The 17,669-nt window shown below is 34.8% G+C and overlaps 1 protein-coding gene across 1 annotated transcript in view; it reads left to right on the plus strand.

The window, feature by feature from the left end:
* Positions 1–17,669, plus strand: part of LOC110035642 (mediator of RNA polymerase II transcription subunit 23) — a 171,109-nt gene that overhangs the window by 17,279 nt on the left and 136,161 nt on the right. Inside the window, exons 5-7 of the mRNA XM_020739908.1 lie at positions 160–394; positions 10,216–10,433; positions 10,853–11,066. Of these exons, the coding sequence (XP_020595567.1) occupies positions 160–394; positions 10,216–10,433; positions 10,853–11,066 (667 nt within the window). The remainder of the gene's footprint in view (positions 1–159; positions 395–10,215; positions 10,434–10,852; positions 11,067–17,669) is intronic.

Raw genomic sequence — 17,669 nt, forward strand, 5'->3', positions numbered from 1 at the left:
ATTTAAATGATTTTCTTATAGCTAAACTGCCCCCCCCCCCAAATTTTTATACCGACTGAAAGCTTGCTTATCATTTGTTCCTTTTATTCCTCAAATGGTTTATATAATTCAAACTCTGGCCTCTGGAAATGATTATACTTCACTTTTATGTTTGTGCAGGAGCTTGCCTTTTCTATACAACGAGGTAGTTTAGATTGGGAGAGGGCACTGCGTTGCCTTAGGCATGCCCTTCGCACCAATCCTTCTCCAGATTGGTGGAGACGCGTTCTTCTTTTAGCTCCTTGCTATAGGCAGCAAGTTCAACCACCGACCCCCATAGCAGTTTTCTCTCAGGATATGATTTGTGAGGCTGTTATTGAACGAACTATTGATTTACTTAAAATGACGAACTCAGGTGCTCCAGAACTCGGCTCTGTTTTCTTTTTTTAATGTTTTATGCCATATTTTGTTAATTATCATATTTGATTTCAAATACTGTAAAAATCCTAATTGTTCTTAAATATGAAGCATTTAACTAGATAATTATACTCTTGATTTGGTTTGGAAGAAATTTAAAGAGAATAAGAACACTAGGAAAAGAAAGGGTAATTTAAAATGAAAAAAGTTTCTTTTCATTTTGTTAATTTAAACTGAGATGCTCAAAAAGAATCGAACATTCTCCATTTGGTTTCATTATTTTATCTCCTTGTCAAATGGCCCTAACAGCTTGGCTTGCTACATTGAAACATCTGTCAAGTGTTTTCGAGATTATTTGAGAGTGGGTAGTGATTGTGCTCAGTGCCATTTTCATGGACAGGTTTTCTAGGCCTACAATGTGGTTGCATTTTCAGTCTCCCCATTTATGGGTTGGGGCATTTACATACATACCACCCAGTTGTTTTATATTTACATTTCTGATGCTTGAACTTTACTTTTTACATTTACACCCCCAAGTCTTTCATAACACATCAAATGTACAACTATTTTAGCTTTTAAGGAGTGAAACACCTTTTCATGTATAGGTAAGGTGGCATGCAAGTAAAAATTGAAGTTGAGGTGTTAGATGTGTAAATATATAAGAATTGAATGGTATGTATGTAAATCTTCGTTATATATTTCTATCATAATGAACATTTGTTTTGTGCAATTTTCATCCAACATTATGATAAGCTTATTAAGTCTGATCAGAGTTCAGTTTTGAAGGAAAGGAGAAGGAAAGGAAAACAAAAAAAAACAAATATATGTTATGTCACACCCCAACTAACCCCCCTTTAATGATCAACTGTGGTGCGACAGAGGCGCATGATTCGATCAGACTAAACTCTCACCAACATTCGTCTTGATTTGTAGAATCAAGACCCAGTGGGTGATGAACTAGTTCAACTAATTTGCCATAACATACTTGATATATTTCATTGCATAAATCATTCGTATGCGTATACATGGAAGAATATAAAATCATATAATAAAAAATTGTATATCTATACAGAGCTGCTAAATCTAACATAATAAACGTATGCACCCAAAAGTCTATAAAAGCTCCCAAAACTATGAAATGTAAAAGCTGCACAGGTCACACTTGATACTTGCTCTGGTGCTCCTTACCCATTTCTAAAAGTCAACAATGTAAAGTGAGAAACATCAATCTCAACGAAATAATTAAGGTTAAAATAAGATTTTATACATGAAAAAAAAAATAACGAGCATGCTTGTATGTAATCCATGTACATGTTCACAATAGATGTCACAATATTCTATAAACGTATAAAACATGTAATGTAGCAAAACATGACATTTGTTTAAAACATGTATTTTATCCATTCACGTATAATCATAAACATGCTCATCAGATTCATTTAACATAATCATAGGAATGTCACTTGTAATTATTTTCATGCCATATCATTGGGTCGTCACTCAACCCGAATGCATATTACCTATTGATAAAAATTGGGTTCCCCAATATAACAATTATCAATAGCTCTGTGGCATCAACTATTATCTAATTTTTATCGTTGTTTGATTCCAACAATTTGTGGAGTTTGTTATTCACATAATAACTTTCCTATAACACAACTTGTGACATTTCTTAAATCATAATTCATGTAACAAGCATTCATCATAGACATTTCATATATCGTATGTATGAATCATAGTAAATAAATACCTGCAAGAAATGATTTCATAAGAATGTTCATCAGATTCATAACACATTAATATTATATGTATCGTAAGTGGCAACAAGTTTGTTTTCATACAAATTTTGTAAGCATTAATTCACAATATGCATAAAAATTAAAATGTAAGTGTTAAACACATAATCACATGGACCTACAGGGAGTTATTTCTCTTGCTAGCTCAAAATTATTTCATTTGAATTGATAGAGTAGCTCAACGACGAGTTTTCTCAAGCTCACCTTGAGTTTGCCTCCTAGTTTAAACAACATGAAATTCATAATTTCATGAAATTTTGGCTTATCTCGTAATTTAACCCAAAACATAACTTATTGAGAAATTCTTCAAACGATCTTCCTTACATAACTATCTCTTATCCGTTACTGTCTATTCTTCTTCCCTCTTCCTTCTATCACCTTAATCCACCATTTTCTTCATTGATTTCTCGCTAATAGCCTTTACTCAAGCCCACAAATCAATTCGTAGGCTCTGACACAAATTTGCTTCGCTACAATTACCTGAAATGATGAAGTACACCGATTTAGGGAATGAATGTCAGAAGTAGCGTGAGAGTTTCCTAATCACCGATTTCGACTGGAGCCTCGGTCGTAACCTTGGCTCTCTATTGGTCGTGCGCCTCATCCAGCTATAATAATCGATTGCTAGACCTCGCGGTAAGGAGGAATGAGGTGAGAGGAAGTGAATGCAACATTTAACTTGCTTCCTTAAGCTCTTGGCCATTCGATCGAATCAAGCCAACACATGCAAAACTAAGTTCGGGAGAGTCGGTAGAGAACAATTGTGATGTAGAATTAGGGAGAATATTTGGATTAAGTTAATTAAACCTTATAACTTTATAATTTTATAACTTCTCATCCGTTTAAAATTCATGCATGGTATTATATATCAAATTGACTGATTCAACGTATAGAATTTTATAAAAATGTTTCGATTTAATTTCGGGAGATGCAAAATTTGGGGTTCATTTTAAGTTTGAATAATTGGGCGTTACAACATTCCCCCCATAAAATTTTCGTCCTCGAAATTTTTTAGTTTACTTGAACAGTGAGGGATGCTTCTGTTGCATTTCCTTTTTCATTTCCCATATAGCTTCTTTTTGAGACCCATGCTTCCACTTTATATTGACAAAAGGAATCTCTCTTTCTTAGCTTCTTAAGATCAGCTTTTAAAATGCTTTCAGGCTCTTCAATATAAGTTATATTTTTTTGTACTTCAATATGAAATCCTTTGATATGAATTTGTAACTGATTTTCTCAGCATTGAGATGTGAAACATCATGAATATCTGACATATCAACATATGACACTAATTTTTAAACAATATGGCCGATCCTTTGTATAATTTCAAAAGGACCGATGTACCTAGGATTTAACTTGTTTCTGAACAAATCTAACTGTACCTTTCATTGCCCTGACTTTTAGAGACACAAAATCACCAATTTCAAATTCCATCGCTTCTGCATTGGGTCATAACAAAGCAACTTTCAATCGGTTTCATGTGATTAACTTAGGCTTTATCAACTAACTCGTGTTCTAACATTTTACGTTCAGTCACTTCAACCCAACTTAATGGAGTTCTATAATTTCTAACATGCAGTGCTTCATAAGGGGCCATTTTGATAGTGGATTAATAGTTATTATTGTAGACAAACTCGATCATCAAAATGTGATCTTCCGAACTGCTGCTAAAGTCAAGGACGCAAAACCTCAACAAATCTTCCAATACATGAATTGTCTTATTCGATTGTTCGTTGATTTGTGGATAAAATGCTTTACTAAAGTGCATATAAATACCCAAACCTTGTTGAATGCCTTTCCACAACCCGGGCGTGAATCTTCCATCTCTATCATAAATGATAACTTCTACAATTCCGTGCAATCTGTTTATTCCTTTAACATATAATCTATCCAAGATTTTAGCTAAATTTGTCTGTCTGATTTGAAAGAAATGAGCTACCTTTGTTTGCCTGTTAATAATGTTCCAAATACTGTCGTGACATTGTCTGGATCGGAGAAATCCCATAATAAAAGTCATAACAATTTCTTCTCATTTTTATTTAGGTATAGATAATGATTGTAGCAATCTGGTAGGTTTCTGATTGTTCATCCTTTACGATCTGACAAGCTTTACATTTAGACGCATATTCAACAACTTTCTTCTTTATATCTAGCCACAAGAATATCAATTGTACATTTTAGAGTTGTTCGGATGGATGTGTAGCCTGAATAATGAGTTTCATATAGGATTTCCTGTCTCAAATCAGAATTAGCAAGTATCTATAACTGCTTGTTTATGATAATACCATCTTCATCAATAGTCATATCCAACCTCCTTCCTGATTAAAGCTGTTTTAAGATTTCAGATATTCATTGTTAACACTCTGAGCTGCCTTGATTATATTTAAGAAAGTTAGTTGCACAATCACCTGATGTAATACCCATATCACTCAGTCTTCTGATTTGCAGCTGCAATGCATCAATTTTTTTAGTCAATTCCAACTTTTGAGTAATGATCTAGCTTGCACCTACATGTAGATTTACAACTCAAAGCATCGACAACTATTTTTGCTCGATCAGGACAACACTGTATATCCAAATCATAGTTTTTAATCAACTGTATCCATCTCATCTTCCTCAGATTTAACTCTTTTTGTGTGAATATGTACTTCAAACTCCGATGATCGGTGAAGACATCGCACTTCACACCATATAAATAATGGCGCCAAATTTTGAGAGCAAATTATCACAACTAACTCCAAATTATGGGTCGGATAATTCCTCTCATGTGGCTTTAATTGTCTGGATGAATAAGCTATTATCTTTTTAGTTTGCATTAAAACACAACATAAGTCTCGCAACGACGCGTCGCCGTAAATCTGGAATCCTTCTATACCTGATAGAATAGTTAACACTGAAGCAGTAATCAACTGTTTCTTCAACTCTTGAAAATTTCGCTCACATTCTACATTCCACTCAAATTGGATATTTTTTTCATCATTTTGGATAATGACATAACTATCTGTGAAAATCATTTAACATACCTCATGCAATATCCTACCAAACTAAGAAAATTGCATACCTTCATAACATTCTTTAGAGTAGGTCATTCTGCAATTGTTTTCACTTTCTGAGTATTCATTGGTATTTTTTGTCCATTGATAATATGCCTCAAGAATACAATGTTCCACAATCAAAATTCACATTTTGACAACTTTGCATATAGTTGATTCTGCCTCAATAACTCCAAGACTATCATCAGATATTTGACAGGATCACCATCAATTCTTGAATTTATTAGAATATCATCAATAATATTAATGACAAATTGATTCACATAAGACTTGAAGATTCGATTCATCGGGTCCAAGAATACGACAAGAGTATTGATTAAGCCAAAAGACATAACTAAGAATTCATAATGACCATACATGGTTCCAAAAGCCGTCTGAGATATATTTTCCTCCTCGACTCTGACTTGATAACATCCTGATCTTCGATCAATCTTAGAAAATATGGTAGACCCTTCTAACTGATCCAATAGGTCATTAATCCTGGGCAAAGACTATTTGTTCTTGATTCTCACCTTGTTTAGCTCTCTATAATCAATAGATAACTGTATAGATTCGACTTTCTTCTTGACAAACAATACTTGAGTACTATAAGGCGAATTGCTTGGCCTTATAAAACCCTATCTATCAGTTTCTACAATTACATTTTAATTACTGCAGTTCTTTCGGAGTCGTCCTGTAAGGAGACTTGAAAATTATAGACATCACTGGCTGCACATCAATGCCAAAATCAACTTTTCGTTTAGGCGGTAGCCCTGACAATTCTTCAAGAAATACATAAAAAAATTTTGCATTAACTAGGATGTTTTTTAATTCATGCATATTTTTATAAATGTCATCAATAGGTAATAAAAGAGTCCGATGCACCTAAAATGAATAGACTAGTGTTTGACTGATATGAATCATAAGCATGTTTGTAAATAATTTTTCAGATTCTTTAACTTCTTGAGGAGTAATTGTAAAAACTATGACTTTTACTAGTTGCTCAGTTCTGATCTTTGAAGTTTCACCCTTTGCTTGAGTTAAAGATTTTTTTAAAAATGGAGTTTTGTTGAACCGAATGTCTTCCAATAATTTTTTTGGGCTGTCCCTGTCTTGTAAATGTCAACTATCTACTGTCTCTTTTCTTTTCTTGCGGACAGTTTTAATGAAGTTGCCTTAGGTGTTCACATTCGTAGCATTTTTCTGAACCCATCACACTGATGAAAATGTCTTTTTTTCATTTCTCACAAACTGGCTTTTTTGATTGAGACTGCTTCTGCTTACCTTCTGATTTAATTTTTTTGCTTTAAAAGTCTTCTCCCTTCCCAAAATTGTTTCTTTTGTTTTCCCGAGGTTACCATCGCTAATTAGAAAAGTTGAGCTTATTTTTGTCTGACTCTTTCAACTAGCATTGAAGAATCAGTAATTTCAAATGACATCAAAGCCAACCTCAATTGATCTCTGAGGCCGAACATAAATCTATGACATTCTTTTTGAGTACTGACATAATGAGGTGCATATGAAAAGACAATTAAATCATGCCTCATATTACATAACTGATCTGAGTCTCTGAGTCAAATTGAAGAATTTATCTTGCAGTACTAATCTGACTGAATATGAAATAAACCAATTCTTGAAGACTTTCACAAAATCTCATCCCATTGAATATGCGCAAAATGTTTTAACTGAAATTTCTCTTTATGCAGCGCCTCCCACCACTCCTCTGTTTTGTGGACAAATCATGTCATCTAGAATTTCCAATCTTCAACAACTGTAGGGTCACTGCACCATTGAATGCAGGTGGCTTAAGTACCGATCAACTTCTACCCCATCTTTACATCTAGACCCTGTACTAGTGGATGACCTTTCAATAGCAGCCATTTTGTCAACCACTTATGATATCAACTGAACACTATTAATCAACGGTTCTATTTTCCTCATTTGTTCTGTTTTGATTATCATTTTTGTGCAATATATTTTTCAACTTGTACTTCTTGTTTTGCAATTGGCCTAGGAGACTGACCCTCATTATTTCTTATTCTCTTTCAGGCATATTCATCTGTACTGAGAAAATTTATTATTCAAATGTAATTTAGGATATAATATTTATGTTGTGCATGTATGATATTTATTCATATTGATTACCCACCCCAAATACATCAATGAGCTTAACGAAATAATCAAGACTAAAATAAGATTTTATACAAGAAAGATAAATAACATGCATGCTCGTATGTCTGTACAAGTCCACACATAAATCATAAATGCTAGAATCTTATATAATATAAAAAGAAACCAGATAGTGTAGAAAATCATGACTGTTGTAGAAACATGTATGCCGTTCATCCACGTGTAGTCGTCATCATGTAATCATAAGTATATTCATAAGAATCATAAACATGTTCATAGCAACGTCACTTGTAAATGTTAATGCCTCAACTATTTTCATGTCCTATTTGATTATGGGTTGTCACCCTGTCACATAAGTCATATTAACTATTGATAAAGGTTACCCCTTCAACATAATTTTTATCAATAGCCCTGGATACCAACAACTCCCTACATTCTATTATCGTCTAATTGCAACAGTTTTCAAAAATTTGTCATTGCCTGAACACCAGAAGTTGGGAATACCACATCGTAACATAGCATACTTGTAAGCGCATATATAATAGTCTACCAATAACAACATTCTTGACATTTCTTAAAGTATAATACCTGTAGCAAACATTCATAACTTTTCATATATCATAGACATGAATCATAACAAACTAATACCTACTGTTAATTAATTTCAAAAGCATAGTCATATATCATAACATAATAACATCACATTTATCATATGAAGAATTCAACTTGCATCCATACATTCAATGCAGATTTTCTTCCACAATATGCAAGAAATACTAAATGCATCTTTTTCAAATGAGAAAACATATGAAGATCTATAATTTTTTTTTCTTAAGTTAGTACAAGATTGTTTCACCTGAATTGACCGGGCAGTTCTACATCAAGTTTCTCCAATCTCATATTGAGCTGACTTGCCGCTTATCATAAAACACTTAAAACCATAAACCTTTAGGATTTCATGAATTTTTGGATTATATCGTGATTTAACCCTAAATATAATTCATTTGTGAAATCTATCTAAAAAAAGACTTCCTTGTATTATCTCCTTCCCAATACCATCTTCTATTCCCTGCTTTCTTTACCATCAACTAAAACTCGCACTCAAATAAAACAAAGTAACCATCAAGTTCCATAGGAAGTTGAAGGAAATACAATAAACTAATTTGCATTTTGACAAAAGTTATTATAAAAGTATATATATGTATATATCATACCAAATTACTTACCCTAAACCATCATTAGTATCAATTTTTTTTCTTAAAAGTGCCCTCACGAGAATGGTAATTCTCTACCCTAATTATTGTTCATAAATAAGAAAAATAAAAAAATTCCTAAATTAATGTGATCAACTGCAAATCTACAAACATAATAACATATTTTTCAAATACCTTAATCAATTTATTTAAATGCTCCTTAAAGCTGCAGTATTTCCTTCCCCAAAAGTCCAAATTGCAAGAAGAAGTTGCAATTTGTTGCTTCCGACTAGCCTTATATCAATTTATCTCGACCATTGAAATTTCCATCAGTCATTGCATCTACATTTTAGTGGATTTCTCTAAGCTGCACAGTGACAATTAATTAAATTAATTTTAGAATTAATTAAGTTTAAGTGAGTGTTATTTTAAATTTTATATTTCCAATTATATCTAGTGTTATGTGTCAAATTGATTGTAGATTTTATAAAATTGATCAATTGAATTCTGAGTAGTGCAAAATTTAGGGCATAATTTAATGTCAAACACTTACCTGGTTTCTTAAATTTTGGGTGTTACAAGTAGTTGTGGCATGAAAAAGGCGGTTGATTTGGTTAGATTAAATCTTCACAAGCACTTGTTCTAACTTGCAGTGGGTGATGAACTAATTTCCTATACATCAATTTTGTCCCGGGGCTTTAGATCATCACCTGTGGCTCTCTGCTGATCGTGCGCCTCGTCAGCTACAGTAGCCGATCGCTGGAGCTCTTGGTAATGAGAAAAATGGGAGAGAGGAAGTGAATGCGATATTCAACTTACTCCCTTGAGCTCTCAACCATTGGATCAATCAAGCCAATGCATGGGCAGTTAAGTGCAGTAAGCATGCGGGATTAGGGAGAGGATTAGGATTAATTAAGTTAATTAAACCTTATAACTTTATTTCTCATTCGTTTAAATTGATGCATTCTGCTAGTTATCAAATTGACCTATTCAACAGGTAGAATTTTTTAAAATTGCTTCGATTAAATTTTAAGCGATGCGAAATTTGGGGTACATCTTAAATTTGAAATTTAAGGTGTTACGTGTTAGTCCACGCATCTCATTACTCGTATCATGGGACATGCTAAAGAAACCATCTGTCACCCCAAGCACAAACACAAATTTACAAAAGAGTTTTAACGGAGGCTTGACTGGGAAATGCTGTTGGAAGTATACTGGACATGGATCTGAGCTATGATTTTTTTATTACGGAAAAATCCTACTGCCATTCAATCACTCTTGAGTACTATTTAAGCCTTTTATAAAATAGTTAAGTAAATAAGATATTATTTCGGTCCATTCTAATCAAGGATTGAAAACTTTTTTGAAACCAATATTTGAAAATCTATTTGAATATCTCTATCAGTGAGTATGTGCGTCCGGAATACTTTTTTAGGGTTGCTTTGTAAATAAAAGAAGTTTTTTTTTTTTTTTGTTTTATGCTTTTGTATTGCATATCATATGTATGTTTTTACATGCGATAGGTGATTCTTTTACACAATAAATAATTTTAAGAATTGGTTTGTTTTTATGTCACAGCTCACTCGGAATCTCTGTTTATAATTTGCTTTTCTTATTTGCCCATTTTGCAATGCTTTTGACTTTCTATTGATGCATTTATTTTTGCAGAAATTCAGTGTTGGCAGGATTGGCTTATGTTTGCGGATTTATTTTTCTTTCTAATGAAGAACGGGTACATCGATTTTCTTGAATTTGTTAACAAACTTGCCTCAAGAGTTACTCAAGGAGATCATCAGATTCTTCGTAGTAATCATGTGACATGGTTGCTTGCACAAATTATTCGTTTGGATATTGTAATTAATACTTTAAACTCAGATCCAAAGAAGGTTAGCGTAATGCTTATCACACTCAATTGAAATTTGTATTATTTTGAAAAGAAATATTTCACTAAAATGAGTCAGGACCAACACTAACACAGCAACAACAACAACAAGAAGCCTTTAGCACACTAAGTGTGGCCGGCTACATGAATACTTTTTCTTCGTTGTGTCTTGTTGAGTGTCATATTGTCATTTAATTCTAATAAAACGAGTCAGGACCAATTCAACTTATTGCATTTTTCTTAACTTTGTTTTTATTCATTCTTGTAGAAAAATAATTTTCGCTTTCCTTTTGGAGTTCACTTTTTCAATTCATCTTTTTATGCTTAATCATAATTTTATATTAGTATTTGCTTTATATTCAGTTTTGTCCAAGTTATTGGATATCTTCTCTTTGATGTTTGACTTTCTAGTTCCTCTGCCAGGTTGAGACAACGAGAAAGATCATTTCCTTCCACAAGGAAGATAAGAACCCTGATGCAGGCAACAGTAGCCCACAAAGTTTGCTTTTGGACTTTATAAGTAGCAGTCAAAGTCTACGCATTTGGTCCTTAAACTCTTCCATTAGAGAGTATCTTAATAGTGATCAGCTTCAGAAAGGGAAGCAAATAGATGAATGGTGGAAGCAGGTGACAAAAGGTAGTACTAGTTGTTTATTGCTTATATTTGGCTTTATTAGTTTTTTATTGAAGAGTAAATTTTGGTTGTTATCATTTTCATTTATATGCTTAGTTTTTATTGGCTGAATCTATTACAATTCATTGCTTGATGACTAGGTTACCGAGAGATCATGATTTATTTGGTTTAGTTAACCATGGTTGAATCAGTGGTCATAAAATGAAGCTGAACTTAAGCCTAAATGGATTTGGGCTCATTCCAGAAAATTTTAATATTTTTTAAATCTTTATTTTTTCTTAGAAAATAAAATTTAATTTGAATTGTCTAATCTAAATTTTGATATATATTATATTGTTTAAGAGATTAATAATTTTAAAATTCTTTTTGACCCAATTTATTTTGATATACATTGAATGTGTTATCCTATTTACATAAGAACTTTAGCCCTTTACATGTTCCGTGTTAATTTCGTTTTAGTGCCAACATTTTCATTATCATAACTTAAAAAAGTATGAAGCATTAATTGGGTTAATGAAAAAAACGAAGCAATTTAAATGTGTCAAGTTATGGTTGTATACTGATGTCTAAAATTATGTTCTTTCATTCATTTAAACACATAAACATGCTTTAGGGATTTTAGAATGGATTAATAATTTTGATTACTTCTTTGGACAATACCATTTTCTTGATTTTGAAAGATCGAATGTGTTAAATCAATATTAGTGGAACAACTCAATCACTGGGGCAAAATATTACAAGTAAAACTAAGCGTACATGAGGTAATGTAAAGAGTAATATACATATTAGATAAATGTATGTGCCTAATGAATATTCATTTCAAAGTGTATTAAACAAAGTGATTCTAGCATATTTCAATATTATGATAGTTTTATGAGTGTTGTTTCTAATCATCATTTGCCTCAAGATTATTTATTAATATCTGAAGTGTGGATGAATGATTTAATAATTCCATATATATATATATATTCGCCAAAATAAAAATTTTATTGATGAGAAGAAGATACAAAGGTTTTAGGGAGTGTGGTGCTCAAAACCCACTCACAAGGCATACAAGTCTCAAAATGATAAAAAAAAAGTACAAGTATACCCCAAACAGATAGACAATTTCCTCAAAAGGATAAAATGGTCCACCAGAGAGCTTAATCATAATAAGTGGGGTTTCCTCGCTCCCTGGTTCTAGAGAGGGAGTCTAGTACCAAACTGTGATAAGGGCTTCCACCCGAAACTAGCAAAGCATCCTTCTGTAAATTTCTGAGTTCATTTAGTCCTTTTTTCTTGGTTTTACGAACTTGCCAATCAACTTCTAAGGGTTGTCTCAACTTATCACTGAGTTGATCATCAATGGGGGCAATTTTCACCTATTGCACACCTTGAACTTGACACTCCTCCAAGGTTTGAGGGCCCTCTACATCAACAATAATTGTTTCCATAGCATATGGAGCATCATCTGACACTAAAAGGAGAGTATCCTTATTTTCGACAACATGAGAGGGCTGAGGTAGTGAGGGGTGTTCCTCTGGGGCACAAACAGTGGAAATATCCTCTCTAGTTGCAGTTTCTACCATATCAACAGGTGAAATAGGTGCTTCTTGAGTAGCTAGATGAGCACTTGAGGTTGTGGTCTCAAATTAGGCTGGAGCCTGAAACATTTTTCAATTGTGTGTCCAAACATCTTACAATGGGTGCAATAATATGGTCTTTGTTGTATGAAAATTTGTTGCCAGTGTCCATTATGTGCAGTGTCAAGCCGAATTTCTTCAATGTCAAGTAAAGTGATATTTCTCTCCACAAGGATCCTGACAACAAAAGGCCTGGTGAGATTAAAAATAGGTATCTAATTTCATGGGTCTCCCAAGCATTGCCTCAATCAAATAAATGACCTGATAGTTGAAAAGATGCAAATTTAAGCTCAGGTATCTTAAACCATATTTGTATTGTAGGTTGTTCTTGGATTGAATCAATTTCAGGAGACCACTTAAGTAACTTCATAGTTTTTCCTTCAATGATGAGTATTTACTGGAGAAAATCTTAGCATAGTCTTCGTCCGTAGTCAATCATATCATCACACGTCTCCCAGAAAAGAGACCCACCTTCCATTGTCCTACAAATTTGAGATCCTCAAAAGTTTTGCAAATAACCTCAATTTTTGGATGCCCTAATTGAAATTTCCCTATGAGTGTGAATTTGCATTTTTCAATCATAATAGAGACTTCGAGATCCGAAAAAATAAGAGCGGTCTTACCACCCTTTCTACAAGCCCTCTTAACAAACGGACAGTCGGCTTTCCCTTCAAGGGAATCATGATAGATTTGAGGAAACACCACATGGTCGACAGCCTTCTCAAAGTCTAAACCCTTTCCAAGTGCCTCAACAAAAGATTCTTTGCCTGGGTACTGATTCGAGGGAGGAACAGTGGCCATCGAAAGCAGTAGAGAAAAAATAGAGAATAAAGGGGGAGTTGAGGCCGAACTCCAGAAGGATCACGCTGTTGTCAAGCTGAGTCGAGGAGGAAGACGAAGGAGGAGCCGATTGTGTCCTAGCGAGTATCGAAGAAACGACAAACAGGATGACACTGCTGTCGAGCTAAGTCGAGGAAGAAGACGAAGGAGGAGCCGATCATGTCCTAGCTGAGTGTTGAAGAAACGACGAACATTATCGCGCTGCTGTCGAGCTGAGTCGAGGAGGAAGACAAACACACAACCCCTTCCCGTCTTCCGTGAGAGGCGATGAAACTACTCGACGCGAACCTCCACCCTTCTTCTTTGAGCATGAGGAAGCGGCGAACAAGATAGGTCCTCAACCATATATTGTTCTTTTGGAGCTGTTTGTTATGGTTCATAAAGAGAATATCCTTAAGAAATTCAAGGGATACATACATTACAGTAATCAGAACTATAAAATTTGGCTCTTTTGGCAGAAAGACATTACTCTTAACATTATTGATGATAACGTACAATATGTTCTTCTTCATTATCAGTTGGAGAATTTAGTTGGAGAATTTTTATGGTTGAATTTTTATGGTTGGACTACCTTCATTTATGCCAGTTCTCTTTTAAAGGACAAACTTCTTCTTTAGCAACAACTTACTCATATGGGTGCCACTATTTTCTGAAAATTGGTTCATTGGAAGGGATCTAAATATGATTATGTCGCCTTCGGAGAGAAGGGGTGGTGCTAAGGTTGATACAAGCCTTATCAACCGTTTCTGTGAACATATTGAGGATGCAGGCCTTTATGATTTAGGCTTTTCGGGTTCTCCTTATACTTGACGGAGGGGTTCTCTTATGCAGAGACTGGATAGATTTCTGGGAAACTCATCTTTTTTGGGTTACTAAAATATTATTCATGTCAAACATCTTAATCATGCTGCATCGGACCACAGTCCTATTTTGCTTACTTTAGCTTTTCATTCTAAACCTGCTCGTTATCACTTCAAATTTCTCAATGTTTGGACTTCTCATTCTACTTTTATTGACTTGATTAAGCAGGCTTGGGTCTCGAGATGGAGTGGTAACCCTTGGATCATTTTGTGGCAATTACATAAGAATGTTGCTTCTTACTTAAAAATGTGGAACATAGATACTTTTTGTAATGTTCATTCTAGGGTCTCGAAGGCCCAACAGGAGGTCAATACCTTAGAGGCACAGGTGATAGACACTCCTGATCTGGTGGCCAAGTTAGCTAATGCTCATCATACTCTTTTGGAGGAAATCACTGTTGAGGAGGATTTCCTCAGATAGAAATCTTGTGACACTCATTTCAAAAACGACGATAGAAACACTAAATATTTTCATGCTACTATCAAACATCGTCGTAATATAAATGTCATTATTAAGATTGTTGCTGATGAGGGTTCTGTTCTCACTGATGCAGATCAAATTGGTTCCAATGCAGCTGATTATTTTTCTTCTCTTTATGCTGAGACTCTTCCAGTCACTGATATATTATCGGAATTGTTTGAGGATCAGAGGGACACAGTTTCCTCCCTCTCTTTGTCCGACCCTTCTACCGAGTTGGAGATTTTCAATGCCCATAAAGATATTAGTTCTTAAAAGGCTCATGGCCCCGATAATTTTACTTCTGCTTTTTATATTTCCCGCTGGAGCATCATAAAGAAAGAGGTGGTTCTCGCGATTCAAAGTTTTTTTCAGGGTGAAGACCCTGGAAAGTATTTTTTTGTCGCTCTGATTGTTCTTATCCCTAAATCTAATGATAAAACTCATTGGAAGGACTTTCGACCCATCTCACTCACTTCTGTGATATCTAAAATTATCAGGAAACTGATTGTTGCTCGTCTTCAACCACACCTTCCTTCTCTCATCTCCCCCCACGAGTCGGCCTTTATTAAAGGATGTGATATTTCTGACAATATTCTCTTAGCTCAGGAGATTTTGCAGGATCTTGATAAAAATTGCAGTAGTGTCAATCTTGTTATCAAATTAGATATCAAGAAGGTCTTTGACACCATTAATTGAGATTTCATCATCAACGTTTTGAAGGCTAGAGGTTTCACTACCAGCTTTTGCACCTTGATAAAAAGATGGTTGGCTAACAACTATTATTTCGTGCTGATAAATGGTAATTCTTATGGATTTTTCACTGCTTCTCGTGGCATCAAACAGGGGGACCTCTCTCCTCTATTTTTTTCATTTTAGCTATCGATTATTTATCAAAGATGCTCAACCATTTCCAGCTGTTACACGCTCACACACAGTTTTCTCATGAGGCCAAGATGATGGTTTCACATCTTGCTTATGCTGATGATGTGATTATTTTTGCCAATGTCTCTAAGCTTGCTCTAAAACAATTGATGAGGCTCTTAAAGGATTTCCAGAATTGTTCTGGACTTCTCTTTAATTGTGACAAGTGCCAGATGTTTTTAGGCAAGCACGTTAAGCCCAAACTTATTCATTGGAGAGTTGCCTTTACTGGCTTTCATCATGTCTCTCTTTCTCTCAAATATCTTGTGGTAAATTTAATTAGGGGAAGGAAGAAACAACTACATATGGATGATGTAATTGACAAAATCAAGAATAAAATCAACGATTGGAGAAATGTTTTCCTTTCTACTGGGGGCAGGATTTCCTTGCTTTCTAGTGTTCTTCAGAGTATTCCACTATATGCTTTGCAGGTGTTTAACCCAAAAAAAAGTGCTATCAATATTATGGAGAGGCTTTTTAACAAATTCCTTTGGGTAGGGAATGGTGCTAAGAAAATTTGGGGCTCTTGGCATAAGGTTTGTAAGCCTAAGAAGGCTGGCGGGTTAGGCTCTGAAGCTTTGAAACATATGGTGGAAATAAACCCTTGCAAACTTTGGTTCAAATTTAGATTGGGCTCATCTCTATGGGCTTCCTTTATGCATCAGAAATATTGTGCCCAAACTCATCCTTCCCAGGTTATGTGGAAGGTTGGTGATTCCCGTATTTGGAAAACAGTTGTAAATGCTAGAATCACTGCTAAGGATTTCATGTTTTGGGATATAGGAGACGACAATATCTCTTTCTGGAATGATAATTCGGGGTTGTCTCATCTCTCTGAATACTTTCACCCTCTACATTCTATCTCCTTATTGGTTTCTGATTTCTTTTCTCAAGATGACTGAGATTTTTCCAAATTATGTTCTATTGTGGCGGAGCAAAATGCAAAGCATATAATTACTATTTGTATCACCCCTTCACGCAAGGACCTCCCCGTGTGGAAAAGGAACAATTCTCAATCGGTTTGCAAACTTATATATGACACTTTACATTCACACATAAAGTTGCGGAGGAAGATTGGGCATACATTTTGATATTTCATGGTTGCATAGGGGCATTTTAAGTAACTATTTGTGGCAATGGAAGGATTTTGATGATAAGGGTGGGGGGTTTCCCCTTATTTTATTGGTCTTTTGGTTTATTTGGACCTTGAGAAACAACTTTAAATACAACTCTTCTCCCTCCACTGCTTCTATGACTGTCTCTTATGTGATGGCTTATTACACTAAGGTTCTAAGGGCTGGTCCTATTGATGTTTCTACTTTAAGACCCCCCCGACTGCTTAGGTGGGCTCCCCCTTCATTGGGTTATGTTAAAGTTAATGTGGATGGCGGTTGGAATCCTGTCTATGCTGCGGTTGGGGGCATGTTTAGAACTTATGAGGGTAGGTGTCTCTGTTATTTCACCTCTCCCGTTGATGCTGACTATCCTTTAGTCACGGAATGCTGAGGGGTTTTTCTGGCATTAATGGTTGCTAGTGTTTTCAATTTTCATAAAATTGAGGTGGAAAACGATTCTAAAATGCTCTATGATATTCTTTTGGGTATCTCACCTCCCCACTGGGATATAATTTGCACTTTTAAACGTATTTTGGTCTTAATGGCTGAAAGGCAATTAGATGTAAATTGGAAATTCATTCATAGAGAGGGCAACTCCCCTGCTGGTTGGTTAGCCAAACACGCAGGGGAGGCCTGTTACGTTGACATTCTTCCTCTTGCTCCTCTCAGACATCTCCTAAATGGGGATAATTTGAATGTTCGTTTTTAGATTCTTGTGCTTCTTGTGCTTCTTGGCTTTACCATTGAGGGACTGTTTGTTGTATTCCTCTTGCGGTTCTCTTAATTTG

The sequence above is a fragment of the Phalaenopsis equestris genome, unplaced genomic scaffold, assembly GCF_001263595.1.
Source record: "Phalaenopsis equestris unplaced genomic scaffold, ASM126359v1 Scaffold198732, whole genome shotgun sequence".
NCBI lineage: Eukaryota > Viridiplantae > Streptophyta > Magnoliopsida > Asparagales > Orchidaceae > Phalaenopsis > Phalaenopsis equestris.